The 27,847-nt window shown below is 48.5% G+C and overlaps 1 protein-coding gene across 2 annotated transcripts in view; it reads left to right on the top strand.

Annotated features, from left to right (window-relative positions):
* Window positions 1-22,881, top strand: part of FXYD6 (FXYD domain containing ion transport regulator 6) — a 36,527-nt gene extending 13,646 nt beyond the window's left edge. For both annotated transcript variants that reach the window (XM_018059729.1, XM_005689495.3), the window contains exons 2-8: window positions 16,544-16,606; window positions 17,235-17,273; window positions 17,380-17,454; window positions 18,019-18,055; window positions 19,039-19,088; window positions 19,643-19,693; window positions 21,694-22,881. In XM_018059729.1, coding sequence (XP_017915218.1) covers window positions 16,549-16,606; window positions 17,235-17,273; window positions 17,380-17,454; window positions 18,019-18,055; window positions 19,039-19,088; window positions 19,643-19,671 — 288 coding nt within the window. In that variant the 5' untranslated portion in view covers window positions 16,544-16,548 and the 3' untranslated portion in view covers window positions 19,672-19,693; window positions 21,694-22,881. The remainder of the gene's footprint in view (window positions 1-16,543; window positions 16,607-17,234; window positions 17,274-17,379; window positions 17,455-18,018; window positions 18,056-19,038; window positions 19,089-19,642; window positions 19,694-21,693) is intronic.

The raw sequence follows: 27,847 nt of genomic DNA on the forward strand, positions 1-27,847 counted from the left end.
ACAAAGGACCTTCACGTATATTACCTCACTTGACTTTTATAATAGCCTTGGAAAGTGGGCAGTGGGGTTGGCTGATCCTCCAGATCCCTCCATGCTATGCTGTCAACTCTGACCTAAACAGCTACACAAATTCCATACTCTGTTACCAAAAAAAAAAAAAACCACGCTCTCCAGTGAACAGCTCTATTCACAAGGGAATAGAAATTCTCTCTTGGGTGTGAGCTGGCAGACACTGAATTCCACTGTGTCTTTCTGTCAGGGATGTGTTTGAGGCCAGCGATGTTAGGACTTGGTAAATGTTTACCCAGAGGCGGGAGCCCCCTCTTTGCAGAGTTCATCTGATTCTCTCCGGGCCTGAGCCTTGCAGCCTAAGCCCACTGGATTGGGACAGCAGCAAGGACTAGAGTGGCAGCTGCCAGGGGCGCGAGCCCTCTGGGAGCAGCGGTGCAGGTGGCCCGTTGTGGCCTTTGTCCCTGAGTCGGTGTGAACCCTCCCTTGGGGTGTGGGGCTGGGGGCGCTGGAGTCCAGGGCTCACAGCAGGAAGTTTACCCTTCTTCCCTCAGAGGCAGACTGAGCTGGGCAGAAGTATGAAATCCAGCTCTCATCCACCAAGGGACCATTCTTTCTCTGCCTCAGTTTCTTTCCCTTTAAAATGGGTTTGATGGAAATATATATTTTCCAGGCTATTTTTAAGATTCAGTGAGAATGAATATTTAAAGTAGTAAGAATAGTACCTGACCGATATTCTGTTTATCATTATTATTATTATTATTTCTTATATCTAATCCTGGGCTGTAACTATGGACCCTCCTTCCTTCTGTAGGGCCCATAGAATGATTCCAATGCTCCCAGTAGGGCTCTGTCCCATAGACTCCCAAACTGCCAGTCACCAGCGCCTTGCTTATTCCTACAGCCAGCGTCACCGCTGGACGACTCACCTAGAAAACTCACCTGTCTTGGTTCCACATCTGCTTTCACACTGCGGTCCAGGCTTCTGCTCCCAGAAGCGTGCAGTGTGAGTGGGGCGGGGCTTGTGTACCTGCAGGAGCTCCAGCCATCAGGGTCCCTGAGGTTCATGCCATTGGCTCCAGGGTTTTGCCTCACGCAGATGGGCCTGGGGGAAGCATTGTATGGAGGCTTCTCCAGTCACGAAAGCTGCAGCTGTATCTTGCAGCTATATGAGGAAAGGGAGTTTTGAGCCTTCTGTTGTTGTTTAGTTGCTGAGTCACGTCCGGACTCTTTTGTGACCCCATGGAGGTCCTCTGTCCATGGGATTTCCAGGCAAGAATACTGGATGGAGTAGGTTGCCCCTTCCTTCTCCAGGGGATCTTCTTTTAGCACTGAGCCACTAGAGAAGCCCCCTTGAACCTTCCAAAAGTGGCCAAAGAGAGGAGAATCACCTTGCATTTTACAAAAACAGATGATGAAACTGGGTGATAACTGATCTCTGGGAGCTTCAAGGTCCAAGAGTATAGGGCACACTGTGGGGGTTTGAGGCCACAGTGTGGTCCCTGCCTCCATTCCAGGCCACTTGTCACATGGACGTGAAGCAAGGGACAGACCCTCCCCATCCTGAAAGCAGCTTGGTACAGAGAAGGTGGAGCGGAGTGCTGGGCTCAATCAGGAAGGACACCAAAATACCCTCGGGAACAATTCCAAACAGAGCAGCCATGTAGGTGACGACTGTCCTTTTGTTTGCTTTCTTTTTCTCCTGTACATAAAATCCCAAGAGAGCTTTGAATCAAAGCATCTAAGTTGGGAAGCAAAAGGAGATGAGCAGTTTAGAGAGAAGGGCAGCTGCATGTGAGTGGTTTGCTTGAGTGCAGAGGACGCCTGGCTGCCCCAGCGGGGATGGAGAGTGGAAAGACCAAGGGGGCAGAAGGGGTGCCAGAGAAGATCAAAGACAGCATTCCAGCCTGTGTGGCCTGGAGGCATTATGTCGCCCACGTTCTCATAAAAGCACAGCGCACCTCAAAGCCGGGCCGGGGGTTGGGCCTCACCCACCAGATTATACTGACCATACACCCAAGCCTCATTCCTGAGCACGTATGATTGAGGACCAAAGGTGCCATTCATGGAGGGCATGCATGACCCTTTCATAGAAACAGATGCTAAGGAGGCTTGAAACGGCTGCTGGAGCCAGGCCCCTGACTCCAAAGACATCAGACTTCTTGCCTTCTATAATATTTTCCTCCCAAACAGTAAGACTTACTAATGTCTTAGGAATGTAATGCATCCACCTCTTTCCCCATAAATCAGACCAATTTGTCTGTGATAATTTTTAGTCTCTGCTTTCAGCCCTTAGCCCGGCCTTAGACCATTCGCATCCATGCTACAGTGATAAGTGTGTGTGTGTTGCTCAGTCACGTCCAAGTCTTTGCATCCCCATCACCATAGCCTGCCAGGCTCCTCTGTCCATGGGATTTTCCCAGGCAAGAATACTGGAGTGGGTTCATCAGGGGATCTTCCCGACTCAGGGAGTGAACCCGGGTCTCCTGCATTGCAGGCAGATTCTTTACCAACTCACCCACACAGCACAGCCAGAATAATCAGAAAGGACTCTTCTGATCATCTTCTTGCCTCCTGTTGAGAGAGTGAGGTGTTGGCCTCCAGTCCTTCTGAAGACCTTTTGTGGCCGTCGTTCTATCAGTCACCTTCCCAGAAGCCAGCATGGCCCCCTTGACATCTGACCAACCAAAGGCAGTCTTTATCTTTTCAGACAAGCCACACGGCACGTGGGATCATAGTTCCCCAAGCAGGAATCGAACCCGTGCCCTCTGCAGTAGAAGTGCAGAGTCCTAACCACTGGACCGCCAAAGAGATCCCTAAAGACGATCTTCTTATGCAGAGCCGGGAGCCTGTCAGGGCTTCTCTCCTCCCTCCTCTCTGCCTCGGTCACTGCATTCCTGTAGGTGCCCTGGCGTCTTTCCTGGCTCCAGCCAGGCTACCGGAGCACCCTCAGGCATTGCCCAGCCTGCTTGTTTCCCTCATGGTACTCCCCTCCTCCAGGCCTGGCCTGCCCAGTGCCCAGTCCCAGCATATCAGAGCCGCAGGCAGGAGCTGGAGGTGTGAGTTCTGGGTAGATGCATTGGCTACATCACTTCTCTGTTGGCACTTGAGACTCCTCAAATAAAGAGCTTTCATCTCAATCATTCTAACTCACTGGCATTCAGTGGTTCTGAGTCCATCTGGTATACCTCACATCATGCTTATATCCTATTTATACACAGCAAAATCTTCTTTTAACAGGGTTCTTTGTTCCAAAGATTTGGATACATCATAGGCTAAATCTTGTCCCTTGGCATGCAATAACAGTCTAGGGTAACCAGTTAGCCTAAACAGTGAGGCCCAGGTATTAGTGGCTCAGATGGTTAAGAATCAGCCTGCAATGTGGGAGACCCAGGTTTGATCCCTGGGTGAGGAAGCTTCCCTGGAGAAGAGAATGGCAACCCACTCCCGTATTCTGGAAAATCCCATGGACAGAGGAGCCTGGCGGGCTACAGTCCATAGGGTCACAAAGAGTCGGACTTGACTGAACGACTAACATTTTGACTTTTCCAGGCATTCTGTGACCCCATAAAGGTCCCCTTCCGGCATGTCCTTTCTAGGGAGGGGGCCTTCTCTTTCTTTGGGGATCCTGCCAGGACCCAGGCCTTGGTGATCCCTCTGGGCACATTTTTGATGGGCTGAATCCTAAGGAAGGCAAGCAGGTGGGATGCCAGGGAAGGGAAGCGAGGCCTTGGGGGCTGAGTGAGACAGAGATGAGGATGAGATGAAGATGTTTCCCTGTAATTTGGAGCTTGTGCATTTTAAAGGGAGGTTGTTTCTGAGTTATTTTCACAATAGAACTGGGTATTCTGATCTACCTCACTGCTTCATGGAATCAAAAATAATATAGCGTGATGCTATATCATCAGCTCGTGGCTTCTCTTTCTGAGCAGCTTTTACCCGGCAATTATGTGAAATTATGTGACTCAGTATGGAAAGATAATCACCAGAGAAACTCTTCTGATTGCTCTCTCCTGCACATGCAGAAAAGCAACTGTGCAGACGGCAGAGAGATCAGGGAAGGAAATTAACATGGACAGGCTGTTGCCACCCGAAGTGTCAGCTGTTCACCAGTGTCGAGATAAATGAGAGCGTGGAACGGAGCAGGAAAATGAGTGGAAACTGAATTGTTTCTCTGAAGGTGCTTCAGAGGAAGTACAAGGTGGCTGGTTCCGTTTTCCAGATGGGGAGGACGGTCTGAAAGATCTAGAGTTCCAGAGTACCCCACCTCCATCTAAAAGTGAGGACTTTGCCGGAGCCCCATCCCGGGGGCCAGGTCCGCAGGCTCTCCCAGGTAGGGGGCGGTCCATGATCTCACATGTGCAGGTGGCTAATGTGATGTTCCTGAACCCCCTCTCCCAGCTCCACCCGACTCTGCCTTGCTCTTTCGGCTTCCAAAAATTCCCGCCCACCCTTCAATCTGCTACTTAGCCTCTGTGGCCTGGAAATGGAGTTTACCACGCCTACCACCTCTCAACCTCCCCCAGCCCTCGGCCAGCCTCGCCTCCTTTCTGGGAGAAAGGAATGTAAGGGGCAGTTGTGTGGGAGGGAGAGAAGAAAGAGATAGAGGTCCTCAGTGCAGCCATGAGAGAAAGACATTCTGTGTCCCTTCAGAGGCTCTGTCTGCGTCCTTGGCCACTCGACTCAGGGACAGTGCCAGAGAGACCAGCAAGGTTTTTAAAAATGGGTGTAGGGGCCAAGAGGCCCCCCCAAGGAAGCTTATGCTGAGGTGTGGCTGGCGTAGTCCTGGCCTGGGCAGCAGCTTGAAGGAGGAGAGTTGGTCCCTTTCCAAATCTGTAACAGTCTTTCTTTCAGCTCACTGTAACTTGATCAGAAATGTTTTCTTTAGAATACAAAGACAGGTCTTTACTCTTTAGCCTGGTATGCAAGATCCTCTAGAGGCTGATTCCAGCTCTCTTATCAGAATTCTCACCACCCACACTCTCATGCTCTACACAACTCGATTGTTCACTGTTTTGGAAGGTATCTTATTCTCAAAATGGCAAATACTTGGCAGATGGCTGTCACGGCCCCTCCTGTGCTATGCAGACGTCACAGATGGATGAAGGCCCTCACATCTACCTGCCCTCATTCAGAAGCCTTCTGAGGAAGCCACTTCAGGTGGCCACTACTGAATGAAGTGCCTAGAGGTGCAACTTGAACTGAACTTGAAATTGCATACTGTTTGTGATCCCCGTTTTCCCTTCTCACTGCCTTTGCTCATGCTGTTTCCTCTGCCAGAATGCCTTTCCTTTTCTCTTTTCTTAGCCCTGTCCCTCAGAATCCCATCCTGCTTTCAAGGTTCAGCTGGAATGTCAGCTCCTCCATGGAAACAGCCCAGGTGCCCTGTGGTATTCCCTGCTCCCTCTTCTCTGCCCTGCCATGCTGGCTACTCCTTGAGTGTAGTCTCTGCCTCTTGTGAAGCCCTCTTCACATTTGCTGAAATCTCTTGAGTCCTCTGCTTTCACACACTGCCCCCCGTCTTGCTTGCCTGTTTATCCCTTGCAGAACCTGGAATTGTATAACTCCGTTTAGGAATTCAGTGCGTACGTGTGTTGGGGCTGGGGATTTACTTGAACCTAAGCATCTATGGCGGTAATTAGGTGGAGCTGTGGAAAGGTGTAGCGGTGACTAGTGGCCTGGGACCCTTGACCTGTGCCCTTCCTCCTCCCTGGAGGGGCCTTGCTTGCCTCATAACCCCTCTGCCGGCTAGAAGCAGTCCCAGCTGCTGCCCCTGTTCAGGGGAGGGAATCAGACAAAGGCTTGAATACTAGACGGTTGGAATTACTGGGGAATGTTAGATCTGCCCCCTAGAAGGGTGAAACGATAAAGAAGAACTGAGTTTACAGCTAATAGATCTCCATTAAAGAAAATTCCAAGGTGTTCTCCAGGAATCAAGAAAAATGGCTTGATGGATGCCTGAGATTCAAAAGGAATCATAAACAGATGGGTTAGTAAATACATGGCATGAGTTAGCTGTTGCAACATAACAGTAGCTTAAAACAGCAAATGGTTATTATCTCGCACAGTTTCTGAGGGTCAGCAGTCAGGGAGGAGTGGAGCTGAGTGGTTATGCTTTGGGCCTTTGATGAGCTTGCAGTCAAAACTGGCAGCAGCCAGGGTGACAGTCGGTGAAGGCTGGACAATCAAGCCTGCTTAATGGTTCATGGCAGCCTTACTTTCTAGTGGGCTTTTGAACTGAGCTCCTCGGTTCTTTGCCATGTGGGCCTCTCCATAAGGATGCCTGCGCATCCTTAAACATGGCAGGTAACTTTCCCTAGAGAAAGCAGTCCTTGAGAGAGAAAGCAAGAAAAGAAAGCTGTGGTGCTTATAATCAGATACTGGAAGTAACATCAGTTCTGCCATGTTTTTACTGGTCACCCGTACTAGCCCTCAGAGAAGGCAGTGGCACCCCACTCCAGTACTCTTGCCTGGAAAATCCCATGGGCGGAGGAGCCTGGTAGGCTGCAGTCCATGGGGTCACTAAGAGTCGGACACGACTGAGCGACTTCACTTTCACTTTTCACTTTCTTCCATTGGAGCAGGAAATGGCAACCCACTCCAGTGTTCTTGCCTGGAGAAGCCCAGGGACGGGGGAGCCTGGTGGGCTGCCGTCTCTTGGGTTGCACAGAATCGGACACGACTGAAGCGACTCAGCAGCAGCAGCAGACTAGCTCTGGTGCACTGTGAAGGGAGACTGCACAGAGGTGTGGATGCCAGGAGGTACTGGGGGCTCTCTTGAAGGCTGGTCACTATACACACAGGTGAATCTATACACAAGTGTTTCTTTCGAAGAAATACAAACACTAATACCTACTTCACAGAATTAGAACAGAACTGAAATTTTGTAAAATAATAGCATATGTATCAGGAAGGGGGTGATTTGTATTTTTCAAGAAGAATATTTTACTTTATAACTATTATACATTTTAGCTTCCCTGATAGCTCAGTTGGTCAAGAATCTGCCTGCAATGCAGGAGACCCCAGTTTGATTCCTGGGTCGGGAAGATCCCCTGGAGAAGGGATAGGCTACCCACTCCAGTATTCTTGGGCTTCCATTGTGGCTCAGCTGATAAAGAATCCGCCTGCAATGCAGGAGACCAGGGTTTGATCCCTGGGTTAGCTGTAGACATTTAAACCCGTTGTTAAGGGAATTCCCTGGATGTCTAGTGGTTTGTGGGGCTTCCCAGGTGGCTCAATCGGTAAAGAATCCGCCTGCAGTGCAGGAGACAAGGGGTCGATCCCTGGGTTGGGAAGATCCCCTGGTGGAGGGCATGGCAACCCACTCCACTGTTCTTGTATGGAGAGTCCCACAGTCAGAGGAGCCTGGTGGGCTGCAGTCCATAGAGTCGCAAGAAGACCGACAGGACCGAAGCAGCTGCGCATGCGTGCGTGCTAGTGGTTAGTCCTCAGCGCTTTCATTGCCAGGAGCCTACATTCGATCCCTGGTTGGGGAACTAAGATCCCGCAAGCCATGTGGCACGACCAAAAATATAAATTAAATCTTTGTGAAATTGAGTATTGGTCTGTCATGACGCTGCTATAACAGAATACCATAGGCTGGGTGGCTTATAAACAATAGATGTTTATTTCTCATATATCTGGAGGCTGGGAAGTCCAAGATCCAGGTGGCAGCAGATTCAGTGTCTGATGAGGGCTTGCTTCCTGGCTGATAGACAGCCGTCTCCTCACTGACCCCTCACATGGCAGAGGGGCAAGAGGGTTCTCTGCGGTCTCTTTTATAAAAGAGCACTAATCCCATCATAAGGTCTCCCCCAACTCATGACCTAATTACCTCCCAAAGGCCTACCTCCAAGTACCATCTCATTGAGGATTAGGTTTCAACACATGAATTTTGGGGACACAAACATTCAGTCTATAGAAAATACAAATGGTCAAATTCCAAAGGTAACTACCAAAAGACTAGAAATAGCTTGGATAATTTCTTAAGCAGTAGAGGGAGCAAATAAATTAGAAAAAAAATCAAGAGAGAAATACACATAAGAAAAGTAGGAGGGAAACAGGTGGTAGAAATCAGACCAAATATGTCAATAGTCACAATAAAGTTAAATGGAGTAAACTTGACAGTTAATAATCAGGTCGAATTTTTTTAATCTAGCTGTTTACTGTAAGATGATATTGCATCTTATACATACAATGCATAAAGAAAAGTAGAAAGGAAGGTAGAATTTAAGACAGGATTCATATGTAATCGTAAAAGAGCCAGCTTGCAGGACAATGTAACGATTTTAAACTTACTGTTATAATATAAGAAATTTGGGGATAAATTTATTAATCCTTCCTCACAGTGGTAGATTATAAAGCAACATTCTCAAATTGGTCACACAGTCAAAACATGAGGAAACATATAGAAATTTAAACAATATGGTTAATTTTCTTAATCTAATGGCATACAGGGGCTTCCCTGGGAGCTCAGACAGTAAAGAATCTGCCTATAATGCAGGAGAAAGTGAAAAGTGAAGTGGCTCAGTCGTGTCCGACTCTTTGCAACCCCATGGACTGTAGCCTACCACGCTTCTCCATCCATGGGATTTTCCAGGCAAGACGACTGGAGTGGGTTGCCATTTCCTTCTCCAGGGGATCTTCCTGACCCAGGGATTGAACCCCGGATCTCCCGCACTGTAGGCAGACGCTTTACTGTCTGCACCTGGGTTCAATGCCTAGGTTGGGAAGATCCCCTGGAGAAGGGAATGGAAACCCACTCCAGTATTCTTGTCTGGATAATCCCATGGACAGAGAAGCTCGGTGGGCTACAGTCCATGGGGTCACAAAGAGTCAGACATGACTGAATTGACTTAGCACACACACACAATGGAATATAGAACTTTTTTCCCAACAATAAAAGTATTTGTAATTTAATAGATGGAGTATAGTTTTTGAAGTGAATAACCATATACTAGATCATAAAGCCAGTCTCAATAAATTTCAAGATACCCAAACACTACAGAGCACATTCTCTGACCACAGTGCACTTAAGTTAGATGTTAGTAACAAAAGTAAATTTAAAATCACTATCCATTTGAACATTTAAAAAGCATGCTTCTTGATGCACAGGTCAAATAAATTATAGCACAAGTCTAAAATACTAAGAACTAAACAATAATCAAAGAGTCACATTTCAAAGCTTATATTTGGAATGAAAGTGGCACTTAGAAGATTATAGTAGAAAATCCCTGGGAAATTGCATGGATGGAGGAGCCTGGTAGGCTGCAGTCCATGGGGTTGCTGAGAGGCAGGCACGACTGAGCGACTTCACTTTCACTTTTCACTTTCATGCATTGGAGAAGGAAATGGCAACCCATTCCAGTATTCTTGCCTGGAGAATCCCAGGGACAGAGGAGCCTGGTGGGCTGCCATCTCTGGGGTTGCACAGAGTCGGACACGACTGAAGCGACTTAGCAGCAGCAGCAGCAGCAGCTAATATTAGAAAGCAAGAAACGCTAAATATTAATGGGCTAGACATACAATAGAAGAAGACAAATCTAAAGGGAAAACAATGGAATAAACCCAAAGAATGTTTAAGGGCAGAATTAAGAATAATTTAAAACACCATAAAGAGGATCAACAAAATTAAGAGTTGGTTCTTTGAGAAGACTAATAAAACAGTTAAATCTCTAGGGAGTCCAATCAAGACCGAAGGGAGTTGTCGCAAATAAACAAAATTAACAGTGTAAAAAAGAACATAATTCAAATCCAACAAAGATTTCTAATGATAGCTAGAAAATACTACAAACAACTTTATGGCAGTAAATTTGAATAGAAAAGGAAACATTTCTATAAAAATTATAACTCACTAACTATATTCAGGGAAGATCCCGTGGAGGAGGAAATGGCAACCCGCTCTGGTATCCTTGCCTGGGAAATCCCGTGGACAGAGGAGCCTGGCGGCCTATAGTCCATCAAGAAGAAGGTAGAAAGCTTAAGAATGTGTGTGTGTGTGTGTGCTCAGCCACTTCAGTTGTGTCTGATTCTTTTGCAACCCCCTGGACTGTAGTCCGCCATCCTCCTCTGTCCATGGAATTCTCCAGGCAAGAATGCTGCAGTGGGTTGCCATTTCCTCCTCCAGGGGATCTTCCAGACCCAGGGACTGAACCTGCTTCCTCTGTGTCCCCTGCGTTGGTAGGGAGATTCTTTTACCAGTGTACCATCTGGGAAGCCAAAGAGTGCCGTAACCATTAACTCATTGAACAGACAAGTTAAAATTATCCCACAAAGAAAATACTAAGTCAGGCAATTTTATAGTTTACTTCTACCAAATGTTCAAAGAACACACTATTTATTTATACTATATTTATTTCAATTTGCTGCAGTCTCTTCCAGGGAATAGCAAGAGAGGAAATACTTGTTCTGTGAGGCCAGTACTACCATGATACCAAAACCAGGCAAGGTCAATACAATAAAAGAAAAATTGCAGCCTTGTCTCACTCATGCACATAAATGCAAAAATCCTAAACAACATATCAGCAAGCCAAATCCATCAGTTTATTAAAAATAATCCATTGGTTTCATCCCACAAATGCAAGGATGATTTAACATTAGATAATTTGACATTCACTTTACTTCATTGATAAAGGTTAAAAAATATAGATGTAGAGTACTCATTCATAATTAATATAAAAGAGAAACATGTTGGAAAACCAGGGTTAGAGGGGACCTTCAAAAATGTTGGAGGAAATCTATTTAAAATCAGTAATCTCCTTTTTTATAAATAAATAATATCCCAGCGCAGGAGATGCCTGCCAGTACAGGAGACACAGGTTCGATCCCTGGGCCGGGAAGATGCCCTTGAGAAGGAAATGGCAACCCATTCCAGTATTTGTGCCTGGGAAATTCCATGGACAGAGGAGCCTGGTGGGCTACAGTCCATGGGGTTGCAAAGAGAGGGACATGACTGAGCGTGTAAGTGTGCGTACGCACACACACGCACACACACACACACAAATACATATACTATATTTTCATTATCCAATCTCAACACACATAGACAAAAGGTAATTATGTGAGGTGATGGAAGTATTAACAAACTTTCCTGTGGTAATTGTACACCTTGAACTCACACAATGTTATAATGTCATATCACAGTAAAGCTGGGGGAAAATTAAAAATAAACATACACACAAATTTAAAAATTAGTAGTAAGACTATATGTGTGTATGTCTTTTATCACTGATTCTATCCTACATTTTACTATAAGTTCTAGCAGTACAGTGTGACAAGAAATATAAATAAACACAATATTCTTCTATTAGAATAGAAGAAACAGTCTTGTATCATTTACAGATATGTCCACAGAGAAACCAAAAGAATCTATAGGTAAATTATTAGAAATAGTAAGAGAGTTTAGTAAGATGATTGGATTTAAGATCAGTGTATACAAATCAATTGCCTTTCTCCATACCAGCAAAAATTCGCAAACACAAGAGACAGTATTTTAAATAACAATAAAATAATAAGGTACCTAGCAATATATCTAACAGAAGATGTGGAAGACCTATATGAAAGCATTTATAAAACTTTATTGAAATACACTGAGGGACTTCCCTGCCAGTCGAGTGGGCAGTGGTTAAGACTCTGCGCTTCCACTACAGGGGCACAGGTTCGATTCCTGGTCAGGGAACTGAAATCCCACATGCCCCATGGCAGAGGCAAAAAAAAAAAAAAAAAACATTGAAAAGAATCTAAACAAATGAAAAGATTTATTTATAGATAGACTCAATATCACAAAAATGTTAATTGTCCCTATGTTCTGTGAAGTGAAGTGAAAGTCACTCTGCTGTGTCCAACTCTTTGTGACCCCATGGACTATGCAGTCCATGGAATTCTCCAGGCCAAAATACTGGAGCGGGAAGCCTTTCCCTTCTCCAGGGGATGTTCCTAACCCAGGGATTGAACCCAGGTCTCCCACATTGCAGGTGGATTTTTTTCCAATTGAGCCACAAGGGAGTAGGTGAATTGTGATTCCAATAGAAATCCCAGTCATTTTAGATGAATTTGACAGACTGATTTGAAACTTTATATATAAGAGCAGAAGACCAAGAATAGCTAAGACATTTTTGAAGGAAGAGGTAAGAGAGGCAGAGAAGAGGGGAGAAAAAGAAGAGGGAGCTGCTTCCGCCACTGGGGAAGATTGCCATAAAGCTATAGGAACTGAAACAGTGATCTTGATGCAGGAACAGACAAACGGACCAAGAGATCCAAAGAGAAAGGCCAGAAACAGACCCACACCTGAACAGAAACCAGATACGTGACATGAGTGGCCGTGCGCACCGTGCGGGAAGATACCGACAAGCGGTGCTGTCCAGGACATCTGATGGTCAGGTGTAAAGAGCAAGAATTGGATTCCAACCTCATGCCTTCCATAGACATCCATTCTGGATGGAATACAGACTTGAATGTAAAAGACAGAACTTTAACATATTTAGAAGGAAAAAAAATTTTTAAGTATTTATTTGGCTGTACTGAGGCTTAGTTACGGCATGAAGGCTCTTCAGTTTCAGCATGTGGGACCTTTTAGTTGCAGTGTGAAATCTTTAGTTTTGGCCTGCGGGATCTAGTTCTTTGACCAGGATGGAACCTGGCTCCCTGCATTGAGAGTACAGAGTCTTAACTGCGGGACCACCAGGGAAGTCCTGCAAATCCTTTCTGACTCAGTGCGACAAGGAATATCTTTAAACAAGACAGAAAGATCATTGCGTGCAGTCATTCGTATTAATAAATTGTATTCATTGAGAGACAGTAAAAATGTAAAAAGGCAAGTATACTTAGTGACAAAACTTTAGTATCCAGAATAATAAGTGATTAATAGTGATGTCAACCCATTGGAAAACTGAGCGGAAGACAGGAAAGGCCCATCACTGATGAAGAAGCAGGAATGGCAAGTAAACAATCAAAAGCTAAACTCCATTTCTAAGGAATCCAGTTGAGACCATAGTTTACACCTCTAGATTGGCAGAAATTAAGCAGTCTAGTAACAGCAAGTATTGATAAGGATGTGGAGTAATAGGGACAGTCATATGCAATGGTGGGCCTTTAAAGAGGGGATGGTCACTTGGAAAATAGTTTGAAAATTTTCTATAAAGTTGATAATTTGTACAACCCAATGACTTAACTCCTAAACTTATCTCTTGAATATAATTTTTCAAACTGCAGAGTAACCCACTAATTAATTTATAGGGCTAGCCATTAATTGGCCTAACCATTTTTTCTTTAAAGAAACAGAATAGAAACTATCAGAGGGCATCATCCTTTTTAAGGCTAAGTACTGTTTAGCAATATTGTTATTTCTGGTTTACATGTATGTATGTTTGTACTGGGTTCCAATGTAAAAAATATTTCCTGTGAAAGTGGTAGTGAAAAGATTTGAAAAACAGTGCCCTTGTGTGCTAGGCAACAAACTCAAAATATGTTTAAAAACTACACTATAATAGCACATAATTGGGGGAAAATCTGTTGATAGAATGGACCAATACATGATAATATTTACCTGCACAGTGGAGTATTACATAACACTGAAAAATGAGTTAACTGTGTTTATGAATGAGTCTTAGAAGTGTTGAACAACAACAAAAAAGCCAGTCTCAGAAGATGAAACAAAGTGATACGATTATAAAGCTCAAAGAAGCTCCACTGATGTATTCTTTAACAGACTGGTTCCAAATAGGAAAAGGAGTATGTCAAGGCTGTATATTGTCACCCTGCTTATTTAACTTATATGCAGAGTACATCATGAGATACGCTGGTCTGGAAGAAACAGAAGCTGGAATCAAGATTGCCGGGAGAAATATCAATAACCTCAGATATGCAGATGACACCACCCTATGGCAGAAAGTGAAGAGGAACTAAAAAGCCTCTTGATGAAAGTAAAAGAGGAGAGTGAAAAAGTTGGCTTAAAGCTCAACATTCAGAAAACGAAGATCGTGGCATCTGGTCCTATTACTCCATGGGAAATAGATGAGGAAACAGTGGAAACAGTGTCAGACTTTATTTTTGGGGGCTCCAAAATCACTGCAGATGGTGATTGCAACCATGAAATTAAAAGACGCTTACTCCTTGGAAGAAAAGTTATGACCAACCTAGATAGCATATTCAAGAGCAGAGACATTACTCTGCCGACTAAGGTCCGTCTAGTCAAGGCTATGGTTTTTCCAGTAGTCATGTATAGATGTGAGGGTTGGACTGTGAAGAAGGCTGAGTGCTGAAGAATTGATGCTTTTGAACTGTGGTGTTGGAGAAGACTCTTGAGAGTCCCTTGGACTGCAAGGAGATCCAACCAGTCCATTCTGAAGGACATCAGCCCTGGGATTTCTTTGGAGGGAATGATGTTCTGAAGCTGAAACTCCAGTACTTTGGCCACCTCATGCGAAGGGTTGACTCATTGGAAAAGACTTTGATGCTGGGAGGGATTGAGGGCAGGAGAAGAAGGGGACGACCGAGGATGAGATGGCTGGATGGCATCACTGACTCAATGGACGCCAGTCTGAGTGGACTCTGGGAGATGGTGGTGGACAGGGAGGCCTGGCGTGCTGCGATTCATGGGGTCGCAAAGAGTCGGACACGACTGAGCGACTGAACTGACTGACTGAAGTGATAAATATTCTTTAAAAAGAACTATATATATATATATATATATCTCCATACAATGAAATATAATTCAGCCGTAAAAAGTACTGATACATGCTACAGTATGGATGAACCTTGAAAGCTTTATGCTAAGTGAAGAAACCAGATGCAAAAGGCTGTGTATTTTATAATAGGTTTATATAAAAGACCCAGACTAGGCAAATCCATAGCGACAGAAAGTAGCTAGGTTAGTAACTGTCAGGGACTGTGAGAAAGGGAAGATGAGAAATGACTGCCAGTGGGCACCAGCTTCCTTTGGGGATGATGAATGTTTCTTAGGGATGATAGTTGCACAATTTTGTGACTATACTAAACACCATTGGATTGTACACTTTAAAATGGATTTTTGGTATGTGAATTGTATCTTAATTTTTAAACTTTTTTTTTAAGAAAAGGAACTGATTAAACATGTATGTTCAGGGTACTGTTTACCTCTGGGAGTAAGGCAAGGGGATGGGTTGGAGGAAATAGATATAAACGTAGCAGCGTGTACAAAGTGCCAGTTCTGAAGCGGCTTTATGGGTGTTTCCTTTTACTGTTTCATTATGTGTGTTACATGGGTTTTTATACATGTGAAATAGAATGTGAAATTTAAAAGATACAAATATTACATGAAGTGACATTAAAAGCAAACGACTGCCTTATGAGAAATGCTTCTTGAATTCCGAGTGGAGTCCAGGGTCGCTGCTGTGGTTTGATTGCAGATGGAGCTATTCTGACCTCTGCTGGCCGGGAGGTGAAGGGCAGCTGGGGCCTGCGGGCTGCCGGGCCAGGAGAGGCATGAACCCTCCGAGCACGTGTGGTCCTGGCTGCTAGAGAGTGTGTAGGAGGTCAGACCGCAGCCTGCCTCACCCCACTAAGAAAGAGCAAGCAGCTTTGGGCTTTTCTGGCCTGGGTTTCTTTGCTTTTACCTCTCTGGCTCTCTAGTGCCCTCCTTTAAGCCCAGGGGTGAGGCATGTGTAACTGCACCGAAATCCATCCCTGGGGGGGACCAGCTGCCCTGCCCTTGGCCTCCATCCAGATGGCCCATCCAGGGACCACTGGCCCGAGACCAGGGGCTTGAGCAGAAGTCTCAGGCACCTGCTGGGGAAGGGGGGGCCAGGCGCTGATGCTCCGAGAACCTGTCTCCATGTTCCCTTTGTTTAATCAAAGGGGTTGAGAGGTTTATGAACTAGAGTCTATGAGAGGAGTTGACTTGGGCACTTTGGAGGTGAGAGGGTGCAGGGGCGCCTTGAGGGAGAGCTGTCAGCCCTTCAGGGATTACTATACAGAGTCCAGGAAACAGCAGGCCTCCCACCCTCACCCCTGGCTGGACACGAGGGGCACTGGTCTCCCTGCCCCCATTTAATCTGATAGAAAGAACTTCCGCCAGTGGGTCTCGGTTGTAGAGGACGAGGGCAGAAGTCCCAGGCATCTTAATGAGCTAGAGATGGCCATGTCTCTGGGTGGTCTAGGGAGGAGGACTCAGGTGAGATGTTCTCCCCAAACCCTTGGGGTTTTGTGACCTTGGCACCGGAGAGGCGGCCTGGTGGAGGCATTCCTGAGCTGGGTTAGGATCCAGGCTCTGCTGCTTGCTACCATGAGTGTTATTCACCTCCTTTAAGCTCAGGCTCTTCACCTGCAAAACGGGTTATTAGTCACAGCGCCTGCTGGTTGAAGTGATTCCATTGTAATTGAATTCATGCTTGCAGAGCCCTCTGTAAGGAGTCTGTCAATGGCAGCTGCTCCGGCTTTCAAACCATCCGAGGGGAGAGCTTGGAGTCAGGGTGGGAGTCCGACTGGGCCCCTGGCCGGGCTGAGGGTTAGAGTGGGGCACCTCCTACCCAGAGAATCATTTCCCTCCCTCTGTCCCCAGACGCCATGGAAGTGGTGCTGCTCTTCCTGTGTGGCCTGCTGGCCCCAGCGGTCCTGGCCAGTGGTGAGTACCCCTCAGGACCTGGCTCGACAGGGTGGCAGCCACAGCCCTTTCTCATGGAAGGTCCTGGCCCTGTGGGACACTCGGGGTGAGGGGGTCTGAGATTCGACATGTCTGATCAGCTTCCCTGCCTTTAGCCTGCAAAGAAAATCCTGGAAGGCAGCAGCTAACTCAGCCCCCAATCCAGCCTGCCCACCTCTCTCCCCACTGGCTCCTGCCATCAAGCCCAGCAGGTCCCTGTAGACTCAGCCTGAATACTGGGAGCCAGACTTGCACGTCAGTCTAGACTGTGCGAGTCACATTTCCTCCCTTGGTTTCAGCCTCCCCACCTGTAACAAGAAGAAAATCCCCCTGCCTTTTGGGGATGATTTAAGATTCAGAAGGGGCAATACGTGTGGCTCCTGTGAACACTGACTCAGACTTGGGCTCTGAGCTGCACCTGCCTTTGGCCCCCGCAGTGACCCTGGCAAGGCCGGCCCAGCCTTCCATGCTTCTGTGAGCATCTCTGCTTCCTGAGCCCTGCTTTCCAGGGATCGCTGTGTGGGGAATGAGGCCTGTGAGACAAGGTGGGAGACTTGGGAATCAGGATGTGAGCTGTCTTCCTCTTGACCACGCCTGTTTGTTTTTCCAGCCGCTGAGCAGGAGAAAGAAAAGGACCCTTTTCATTATGGTGAGTGGTGATGGTGGGGGGAGGTGCAGCCCCATGCAGGGGCGGGACGGATGTGCTCTCCCTGGCCCTTCGCCTCTTCTGTCTCTCACCCTTGTTCCTTTCGCAGACTACCAGACGCTGAGAATTGGGGGACTGGTGTTTGCCGTGGTCCTCTTCTCGGTGGGGATCCTGCTTATCCTCAGTGAGTATGTTTGTTCCTCTGTTCACTCTCTAAGGACAATGTCTGTGGCTGTGAAGCAGGTGGCATACGGTAGTTCTCTCTCCTGGAGAGGGAAGGAGCCCGTCTATCTTCCTAGTTATCTCCAGAACCTAATACATTGCTGGGCACATAATAGGTGCTCAGTGAAACAGCGAAGCATGAACAAAATAAGTACTCGATGAAAACAAGCACAGATACAAAGGGGCGGGGTGGCTGTATCCATCAGGGCGTGAGTCGGGGAGTCACAGGGGAGAGGAGAGGGGGGCTGTCCTCAGAGGGCTCCGAGGCGTGTCCCCCTGCATTTGTTTCCCCTCATGAGCCTGGGCTGCTTGCAGCTCTCAGCGCTTACGTGGTCAAGAAGACAGTCGTGTTGAACCTTGACATCAGAAGAGCCCTCCTCCAGCCAAGGATCGCCACATACAGCTGTGCAAGTCGTGCACTGCACAAGAGTCCCAGGCTGCTGGTCACACAGTCCCACAGACTCACAGCGCAGCCCTGCTCGGGCCAAGCCGGACACTGACCCTGGATGGTTTCTTTGCCTTTCAGGTCGCCGATGCAAGTGCAGTTTCAATCAGAAGCCGCGGTAAGGATACCATTGCTCTGGGCACCTGGGGTGACGCTGGGAGGGCACAGGGAGGGGCCTGTGGTGTGTGACCCCAGATGAATGTATTTCTGGATTCTTGTCTCAGAGACAGGCCATGTGCGTTGGGGTAGGGGTAGAAGTTTTGAGGGTTGCCAGGCAGCCTTGGGGAGAAGGCAATGGCACCTCACTCCAGTACTCTTGCCTGGAAAATCCCATGGACGGAGGAGCCTGGTGGGCTGCAGTCCATGGGGTCGCTAAGAGTCGGGCACGACTGAGTGACTTCACTTTCACTTTTCACTTTCATGCGTTGGAGAAGGCAGTGGCAACCCACTCCAGTGTTCTTGCCTGGAGAATCCCAGGGACGGCAGAGCCTGGTGGGCTGCCATCTATGGGGCTGCACAGAGTCGGACATGACTGAAGCGACTTAGCAGCAGCAGCAGGCAGCCTTGGGGGCAAAGGAGAGGTCAAAACGTCAAGGGTCAGCCTGCCCTTCTTTCTTCTGATGTGTGTGTGGGGTGGGGGAGGGGGAGGATGCTGGATCCTTGTCTGGAGGCCCTTGAGACAGTTGGGCTTGGCCTCAGCGTCTCTCTTGAGGTCTGTCTCCTCTCCCCAGGACCTGTGACACTGCTCTGCAGGTCACCTGTCCATGAGGCTCTTTGATTTTTGTGGAAATTTGGGCTTCCTCTCACTCCCCTTTTGCCCCTACATAAGGGCACACTCATTAGTCCCCATGGTAACCCAGGGCAGCCCTGGACCTCAGAAGTCCCAAGTCAGTGACAGGACACACACCTTCCCAGCTAACATCGAAGGGTGCCCATAAATTCCTCTGACCTCCCCCCACCCTGTGAGCCCCATAATGGAGAATGATCCACCATGACCTGGAGGAGATGAATCCCTGGGCCCTGCCCCAGCAAGGGGACTGGCAGTGCTCTCTGGGTTTGCCCTGGAGACCTCTGACGGGCTTGCATCTTGTCTGCCTGCAGGGCTCCTGGGGATGAGGAGGCTCAGGTGGAGAACCTCGTCACTGCAAATGGTAAGTGTGAAGACCACCTGCCCAGGTGGGACAGAGGAAACGGGCAAGGGTCCTTGTGTAGCTTGGGGTGGAGCATGGTTGTCAAGTGAGGTGGCTTCTTGAGAGCTGGCTGGCCAGGCATGTTTCCAGGTGCCAGAGAGGGGTCCCAGGTCCTCTGCTCTGTGTCATCCCCTTACCTCCACTAGACAGGCTGCTCTTCCTGACGACTGCTATTTACAGGGACTCTGCTCAGTGCTGGGCGTGGTACAGAGTGTTTCACTTCTCAGTAATGGGCACACAGCCCCAGGAGGTAGGCATCACTCTCCACATTTTACAACAGAAGGGCTCAGAAAAGTTCAGGAACATGCCAAGTCCTCTAACAGGGGAATAGGAGACAGGGATCTGCCCGGGTCTGTCTGACTCGCAGTCTGCATGAAGCACCCCTGCTCTGCGGGTCAGGCTCCCCCCAACCCCCAAGACAGGCATAGCTGCTGCAGGGGGGTGGCCCGCTGGGGTGAGGAGTTCATTCCCCCCCTCCATACATTCCCTGGGCTCCATTCTGGTTCTTTTTCCAGCCACGGAGCCCCAGAAAGCAGAGAACTGAAGTGCAGCCCCCAGGCGCAAAGGTAAGGTGCTGTCTGCCCATATCTTCCTGTCACCATCACTGTTCTGACCAGAGTCTGGCTGAGGAGTCATCAGGGAGGAATTGGCTAGCTTTTGCAGTGGGCATGGCTTTTATCATGAGCTGTGCTCTGCAGAAACTCAAGCCTGAAGGGTGATGAGACAGATGGACTAAAACCTCCCAGTACCACACGCACACACACACAGAATATGCAGTTGGGAAATGGAGCTTCCTCACAACCCAGCAGTCAGGTTGCTCGGGCGTCATCCTAGCTGCCACGTGGGCATGACTTGGGAGGGAATTAGCATTCATGAAATGCTCCTGATATCAAAGTAGTATAAAGACAACGGCTTCCGGTGATGATTCAGAAAGTTCCTCAGGCCATCCTTTGACGTTAGCGTTTTATTTTGAAACTTTCCAACCTACACAGAAGTAGGAGGATTAGTATATGGCCCCGAACCCCCACCCCCAACACCATACCAGCATTATCAGCTCTTGACATTTAGGGGCACTAAGTTACTGGTTAGTATCCATTTCCATTGTTCGTTATAGTAATGCAGGAAAGCAATAATCTAAATGCTTTACAGTTTTTAAATTGCTGCCACATACACAAACTCACTCAAGCCTGCCAGAAAAAGTGAGTAGGACAGGTGGGGTGTAGCCCCATTTTATAGATGAATAAATTGAGGTCAGAGAGAAGAGCCATACAGATGGTAAGTAACGGACTGGACTCAAGGGCTCAAGGACTTTGTATTGATAGTTGAGGGCTGGATTTCACCACACCCCTCTGCTCCTGCCTGTCTCCCTTTATGACATACCCTGCAACATACTGGGACATAGCAGGGGGCAGTCTTCTGTTAGCTCACTCTGCCTTTTTTTTCCGTACAAGTAAGGGATATGTTGTGGTTTAGTTGCTGCTGCTAAGTCGCTTCAGTCATGTCCGACTCTGTGACGCCAGAGACAGCAGCCCACCAGGCTCCCCCGTCCCTGGGATTCTCTAGGCAAGAACACTGGAGCCAGTTGCCATTTCCCTCTCCAACGCATGAAAGTGAAAAGTGAAAGTGAAGTTGTTCAGTCGTGTCTGACTCTTAGCGACCCCATGGACTGCAGCCTACCAGGCTCCTCCATCCATAGGATTTTCCAGGCAGGAGTACTGGAGTGGGTTGCCGTTTCCTTCTTCAGAAGATCGTCCCAACCCTGGGATCAAACCCGCGTCTCCTCATTAGCAGGCAGGTTGTTTAACATGGAGCCAGCAGGGAAGCCCCAAGTAAGGGATATACTTTATCCTAAATTGTGAGTTGAAAGAAATTTCTGGATGTAGAATGCCGGTATACCAGCTCTTACCGTGATGCTAACAACATAGGAGCATTTGAATTCACTCCTAAGTGCTTTTCTATTCTCATGACAGCCCCATGAGTGGGCAGTGTGGGGCTCATTACCTCCATTTTCTAGCTGGGCCCTGGGGAGGTCAAGGATGCCTCAGCTTGACGTGGCTATAGATCCAATCCAGGTGGCAGGTGTCCCAACTGTGGCTCAGTGATCTGTCCACGTCACAGCAGCTGGTGGTTCCGAATCTGGGGGGCCCTGTGGGGAGGTGCCAGGGAGGAGCCTTGAGCCAACAATTGGGTTTTTTTTTTAAACTAGAACTTCCTCGGAAACCCTGTTCTCCTGAGTCTCAGGACTGTGAGCAATTCTTGAGGGTGTCCTGAGAAAGAAACCCAGTTTAACAATCCTTTCCATGTCTTCATCTGCCAGCTTCCATTCCCCTGAGAGAGCCCCCGCTGAGCTCCATGCCCCCCTCCACCTTCATCTCCTGGTCCTGCTTCTCAGACTCACCCTCCTTGGTTTACTGGAAACAAGGCACTTAGAGTGGGTCTCATCTTAGGCGTTCCCATGGGCAGAGGGGCTGCCCTAAGGAATGGCTGGGAGACGCGTGGATGGAGAGGTTTGAAAGGAAGCCAGAGGTTTGTTTTAATTTGAATTCTCTTCTGCTTCGACCTCCAGAACCTGAAGGCAGCTGCTTGAACCTTTAGATGCAAATACTGATGCTTAAGAAAACCGGCCACTTCAGCAACAGGTCTTTCCCCAGGAGAAGCCAAGAGCTTATGTGTCCCCAGCCCCTCGACACCTGTCCTCAACTTAATAATGCAACCCCGCCTCCCCTACCTGGAGCCTGTGGTCTCGTCCACCTCCTGTGACGTGTGTGTCTGTGTGTGTGTGTCTGATGACTGTGATCTCTGTGGTTGCTTGTTCGTGGATGACGTTGTGCTTTAGTGAACCTGAACCCACCTTCCTGGGCCGGAGCTGAGCCATGTGGCTGTCAGCTCCTCTCTCTCTCCGTGGCCCCATCACCTCCCACTCTTGGGAGTCTGCTTCTCTCTGAGAGACCAGTCCCTTCTCTTGATTTCAGGGTGGATATGGGGGTCTGGTGGGAATCTCCAGCTGGCTTGGGACTTGGGAGGGTTTACATCACCTTCATGACCCTTGTGCATGGCCGCTTTTCACTCCTTTTGTGAGAACCTTGCTTCCATACTTGTCCCTGGACCAAATCTGTGCTGAGGTCTCTTGGCAGTGGGAGGTTCCAGCAAGAAGCTGATGAGCCCACCTTGCCCTCGGGCGGCTGAACCCCTTCCCTGGTGCCCATATGCCCCGCCTTACCCTGCCCCCGGGGAAATGTGCTCCTTGCATATCTTCTCAGCAATAACCCCCCGGGCTCTGGAACCATACGCCCTTCTCCAGCCTTCCCTGCTCCAGAGACTCCCATCTATAGCCAGCTCGCCTGGACCCAGACTCTCATCCCTGAACTGGGGCTCTGGCAGGTGATGGCTGAGTGGATGCATTTGGCTGGGGCCCGTGCTCTGGGGAGGGGCAGCATGGAGAAAGAGCAGGGGTCCTCTGCTTGGCTGTCTCCGCCCTGCTGGCCAGGCAGCAGTGCCAGCCCCCGCCCCCTCTGCTAGCCTGGCACCAGGTTAAGGAGAGGGCAGGGCTCTGGGCAGCCCCGCTGCAGGGGGAGGAGCAGGAGGTCCCAGGTGGTGAAGAGAGTGGAAAGTCAGAGCCCACCCCTCCTGCCCCTTGTGTTCTCGTGGAAACTGACCAAACCGTGCCGCTGTGACCAGGACTGCCGTTCCCTGTGTCGTGATCTCTCCTCTCAACAAGGACAAAAAGGAATAAAATACCACTTGTTTCCTAGTGGCTCTGAGGTGCTTTCCTTTTTGTGCAAGAATGTGTGTATTTGTAGGACCTGTGGTGCTCGAAGGGCTGAAGGGAGGGTGTCCTTGGCCAGAGGGAGGAAGTGACGGCCGCAGGGCAGCTGGATGCTCTTTATTTTGGCTGCTTGGCCACTTAGCTCCTCCCCGCTTCTTCTCCAGCCACCCTTCCTCTCCCCTCCTTTGCCTGCACCCCTTCCTCCTCCTGCTTCCACCCCAGGTCATGGGGTTCAGGCTCCACCCCACAGCCTTACCTGTGCCTCCTACATATCCTGGAGAGAGGGGAGTCCTTAGGGCTTGCTGGCCTGGACTAAAAGGTTCTAACCTGTCCCTCTGGTCAGTTCTGGAGCCAACACCTAAGAACTTGACAAAGAGGGGTATGGGTGAGTTACTTGGGTTATGATCAAAGCCCTTACCCTTTCATCTTTCTCTAAACCCTAATACCCCCTCCTCTGTGAAGCCTTCTCAGACTTGAGGTAGATAAGGCCCCTCTTTTCTATGCATGTAGTCACACTGGCTCCTGCTTTTACATCTTCGTGTTTAATACTCTATGCCTTGGATCCGTACTGTAGAGACCAGGTGGATAATGTCCATTTTGGCAGTGGCACAGGAGATGGGGCATAGGGGCATGGGGTCACCTAGACTGTCCTCCCAAAGGTATTCCAATTCAGGTTTTAAGAAGGACTGTTGGCCAAACAAACACAGCTGATGGGGCTGTCTTCCTTGGAGGTCATCCAGGTGTGGCCCCCACTGTGAGACCTGGTTCCTAGGGAGCAAGAACTATGTCTCCTTCAGACAGAAACATGCCTGGAATGCTTTACAGTCTCAGAAAATCTTCATAGAGTCTGTCTAGATTCTATGAGTTGTTTGGAGCTGCAGAATCACAAGGCACGGGTCCTGAGGGACTGTGGGGTTCAGCCATGCCCTGGTCACCCCCAGGACATGCCTGTCCTTCTGCACTGCTTGTATCCTCAGTCCCCTAGGTCCTTGAAAAAACTGAGGCTTATAGTTGAGATCACACTCAACACTGTCAACCCAGGGATCGTGGTGGCTGAAACAGCTCTGGTCATACTTTGTATATATAAGCTCACAACCACCAATCAGGAACTCTGACTATGGGTCAGGGTGTTTGTAGGCTTTGCAGCAGTTGCAGAGAAAGGCCGAATGAAGATCCTTAGAGGGCCCAGATGTACAAAAGTTGGTGAGGGACTTCCCAGGTGGTCCAGTGGTTAAGAAGCCACCTGTCAATGCAGGGGACATGGGTTTGATTCCTAGTCCAGAAAGATTCCACATGCTGTGGGGGCACTAAGTCCGTGTGCCAGAACTACTAAAGCCTGCACGCTCTAGAGCCCAAGCTCCGCAACAAGAGAAACCACCACCACAAGAGAGGCCACCGCAATGAGAAGCCTGCACCCCGCCGCTGGAGAGGAGCCCCCACTCACCGCCACTAGAGAAAGCCTGTGTGCAGCCACAAAGACCCAGCACCGCCATAAACGAAAATAAATAAGATTAATTTTTTTATAAGTTGGTGGTTTTCTCCACACATTCATTATTGAAAATATGAAACAATAAAAACAAGTGTAAGCAAGTCCAATGGGGAGCTTCTGATTTTTCTCATAATAATTATATTAACAAAAGAAAATAGTAGTTCTCATCTCTAGCATAAACCATAAGATGGTTCTCTCTACTCTGCCAGACTCTGAGCACCTACCTATTTCTCCTGGCGATCTGGCATGATCTCTGAGCTAGATACTCACATTTTACAGCCTCTCTGATAAATCTGTGACAGGTCTAGGGCCACATGACTGGCAGATGGAGGAGCTAGGCGTTGGGTGCAGGCTGGCTGTCTCCAACGTTCTTCACAGAACACACATGGCTTGGCTTCCTTCTTTAGGAGGCTGGCATCCAGACAGGAAGAGGATCGTCTGGGCTGGTGAGACTGCAACTGGAGCCTGGCGATCCCTTTGGGGCATCAACTAGCTGAACTGTGCTCTGAGGAGGGTCCTGTGGGAAGTGAGTGGTCTGGAAGCAAGACACATAAAGAACAAAGAAACTGATGATCAAAATAATAATAATGGATGAATGAATGAAGACAGCTGACATTTACCATGCACCTACTATGTGCCAAACCCTGGGCTGAGGTCTTCATGGGTTCCAACTCATTTAGAACTCAGCTATATATGATGGCATCCCTATTTGACAGATGAGGAGGCTGAAGCTTGGTGGGACCTGCCTGACTTTGCACTGCTGGTGGCAAAGCCAAGGTCTAGGCAAGGCCCATGCAGGTCTAAGGCAGTGTGACCCTGTGATTCAGAGGAAGTGACCCAGGGCCACGAGGTGGACGTGAGCAGGAGGCAAAAAGGCAAAACTTGGCCTCATGTGAGTAAGTCCTTAGCTCTCAGGCTATGATGATCCAAGACTGGAGTGAGCTCCCTGTCACTGGAAGTGTTCAAGGTGAAGGAAAAGGACCAGCATGTAGAATCCTCTGGGCAAGATGGGCTCCGAGAACCTACCCAGAATGACCTAAGTGTCCAGGCCTGAACTGAGGACCCCTCACGTCCCAACCAATGGATGGATGAGCCAGTCTAGCTGGAGGGCGTGGGTCAGGGGAGAGGAGTCCAGAGTCCAGGCATGTCTTTCTTCTGGACTCGTACTCCATGCAGGCAGGACCTCGTCTGTCCACTCAGCCTCTAGGGCACTTGGCTTATATTTGTGGCTTGATTTAATATAACAAGGAGTGAACGGGAAAGCTGGACTGAACATGAAAGCTGCCGTGATGTGCCATTTCCCAGAAGGGTCTCAGGCAGAAATCTCAGTTGTCCTACACCTTCCACCTCCCAGCCTCTCCCCCTGCTCCCCACCTCCCCCTGAATTCCACTCCTGCAATTTTCAAGTCTATTTGCATGAGCTGTTTATGCTGCTTAGCACCACATAAAAATAGGTCAACCTGCCTGCTCCCCACCCCTACCCTGGCCTGTGGCTCTCCCCTATCACTTTTTTTTGTTTTTGCAGGTTGTGGATTGGAAGTTGCCAAGTTGTTCTTGGAAGAGAGTCAGAGGCAGAGTGCAAGCAGCAGGGAGAGAGGGGTGGGTGAGGGGGTCTCCAGGCTGAAGCACACCCCAAGGTCACTGGGCACCTTCTCTTCCTGTGGGAAGGAGAGCTCTGCCCTCCCCAGGATCCTAGGTTGGCAGGGGTGGCTGGCGGGACAGGGGTGAGAGAGCTGTCCAGCTCTGTCTGGTTCACCCCACCTTGTCCCTGGCTATTCTGCCTCACCCTGGGCCTGGAGAGAGCGTGAGAGAGACTGGGGGCAGGAGGCGGGGTGGAGGGGGCTGGTAGGTCAGGTGTGTTTGCCTGAGCCAGGGGAGGAGCCTTGGAAATACCTGTCTCCAGGCCACAGAGAGGAAGAATGGCCACTTCTCACCATTAGCCTGATTCATTGCTGTCACAGTTGAACTCCAGTGGGGCAGAATCAGCCAGACCAAGCCAACCGGCTGTTGATTTTATGGGGCCAGCCCCAGCCCCGTGCCTGGTTGCACAATAGCAGGCCACCGGCCAAGGCAGTGATGGCAGAGCAGGTGATGCTGCGATCGGGTGTCCTGAAGGACTCGCGGTGGTAGGGGCTGCCAGGCAGTTGGCCCTCTGCACCGTCCAGAAGAGGGGGTTCCTGCCTCCCAGCCAGTGCCTGCTGAAACTGAAAAAGGCTCAGGACACCCCTTGTGTTCCCTCCAGCTGTGTGATCTGGGCTAGACCCCAGCATCTTTGTCAGTTTCCGTCTCTGCAAAATGAAGTCCTTCCTAGCCATGGTGTAAGCTGGGCTCCTGTGTAGTCTCGGGAGCCTTGGTTTCCTCAACTGCACAATGGGTCCATCAGTATCTTTCCTGTTACCTCACAGGGTCAAAGTGAGATTATGGACATAAAAATACTGAAAAATTTACATGTATATATTATGTTATTGTCAACTGAAAAAAAGCATACAACCTTGAAGTTGAGGATTATGTTTTATTTGGGGGTATTATTGAGGACTATTAAAAAGCCATCATTTTGCCAGCAAAGGTCCATATAGTCAAAGCTATGGTTTTTCTAGTAATGTACAGATGTGAGAGTTGGACCGTAAAGAAGGCTGAGCACCAAAGAATTGATGCTTTTGAACTGTGGTGCTTTAGAAGACTCTTGAGATTCCCTTAGACAGCAAGATCAAACCAGTCAATCCTAAAGGAAATCAACTGTGAATATTCATTGGAAGGACTAATGCTGAAGCTGAACCTCCAATCCTTGGGCCACCTGATATGAAGAGCTGACTCACTGGGAAAGACCCTGATGCTGGGAAAGATTGATGGTAGGAGGAGAAGGGGGAGACAGAGGATGAGATTGCTGGATGGCATCACTGACTCAATGGACATGAATCTGAGCAAACTCCAGGAGATAGTGAAGGATAGGGAAGCCTGGCATGCTACAGTCCATGGGGTCACACAGAGTCAGACACAACTTGGCAACTGAACAACAATGAAAAATTACTGAGGACTGTATTCTGGGAGATGGCCTCTCAAACAGCTCTGTTGTAGCTCTCAAGCAGTAGAACTGTTCCAAAGAGGTAAGGGAGAAACCAGGATATATAGGAGTTCCTACTGGGGAATAAAAAGTAGCTAAACATGAAAAGATTACTGCTAATCATAAAAACCAGGCATCCCAAGTTAAGACCTCAGTGCCTTTCTATGTATGGGAAGATGCAAGATTCTGGGCTTATTGAAATTATTCCTTTGATATGCATCTTAGCTATCTAGGGCCAATACGCTGTTTTTCTCCACCCTAAATTCCTTCAGGGTGCACTGTCATCAGCAGTGGCTGCTGGTTTGATGGAGGGCAGCATTCTTTATTGAAATGGCAGGCAACATTTTTGGGGGGTCTACATTATTAATATTTGTATGACCATTCAGGTCCTGTGTGCCCTTTTT

Source organism: Capra hircus, chromosome 15, assembly GCF_001704415.2.
Source record: "Capra hircus breed San Clemente chromosome 15, ASM170441v1, whole genome shotgun sequence".
Taxonomy (NCBI): domain Eukaryota; kingdom Metazoa; phylum Chordata; class Mammalia; order Artiodactyla; family Bovidae; genus Capra; species Capra hircus.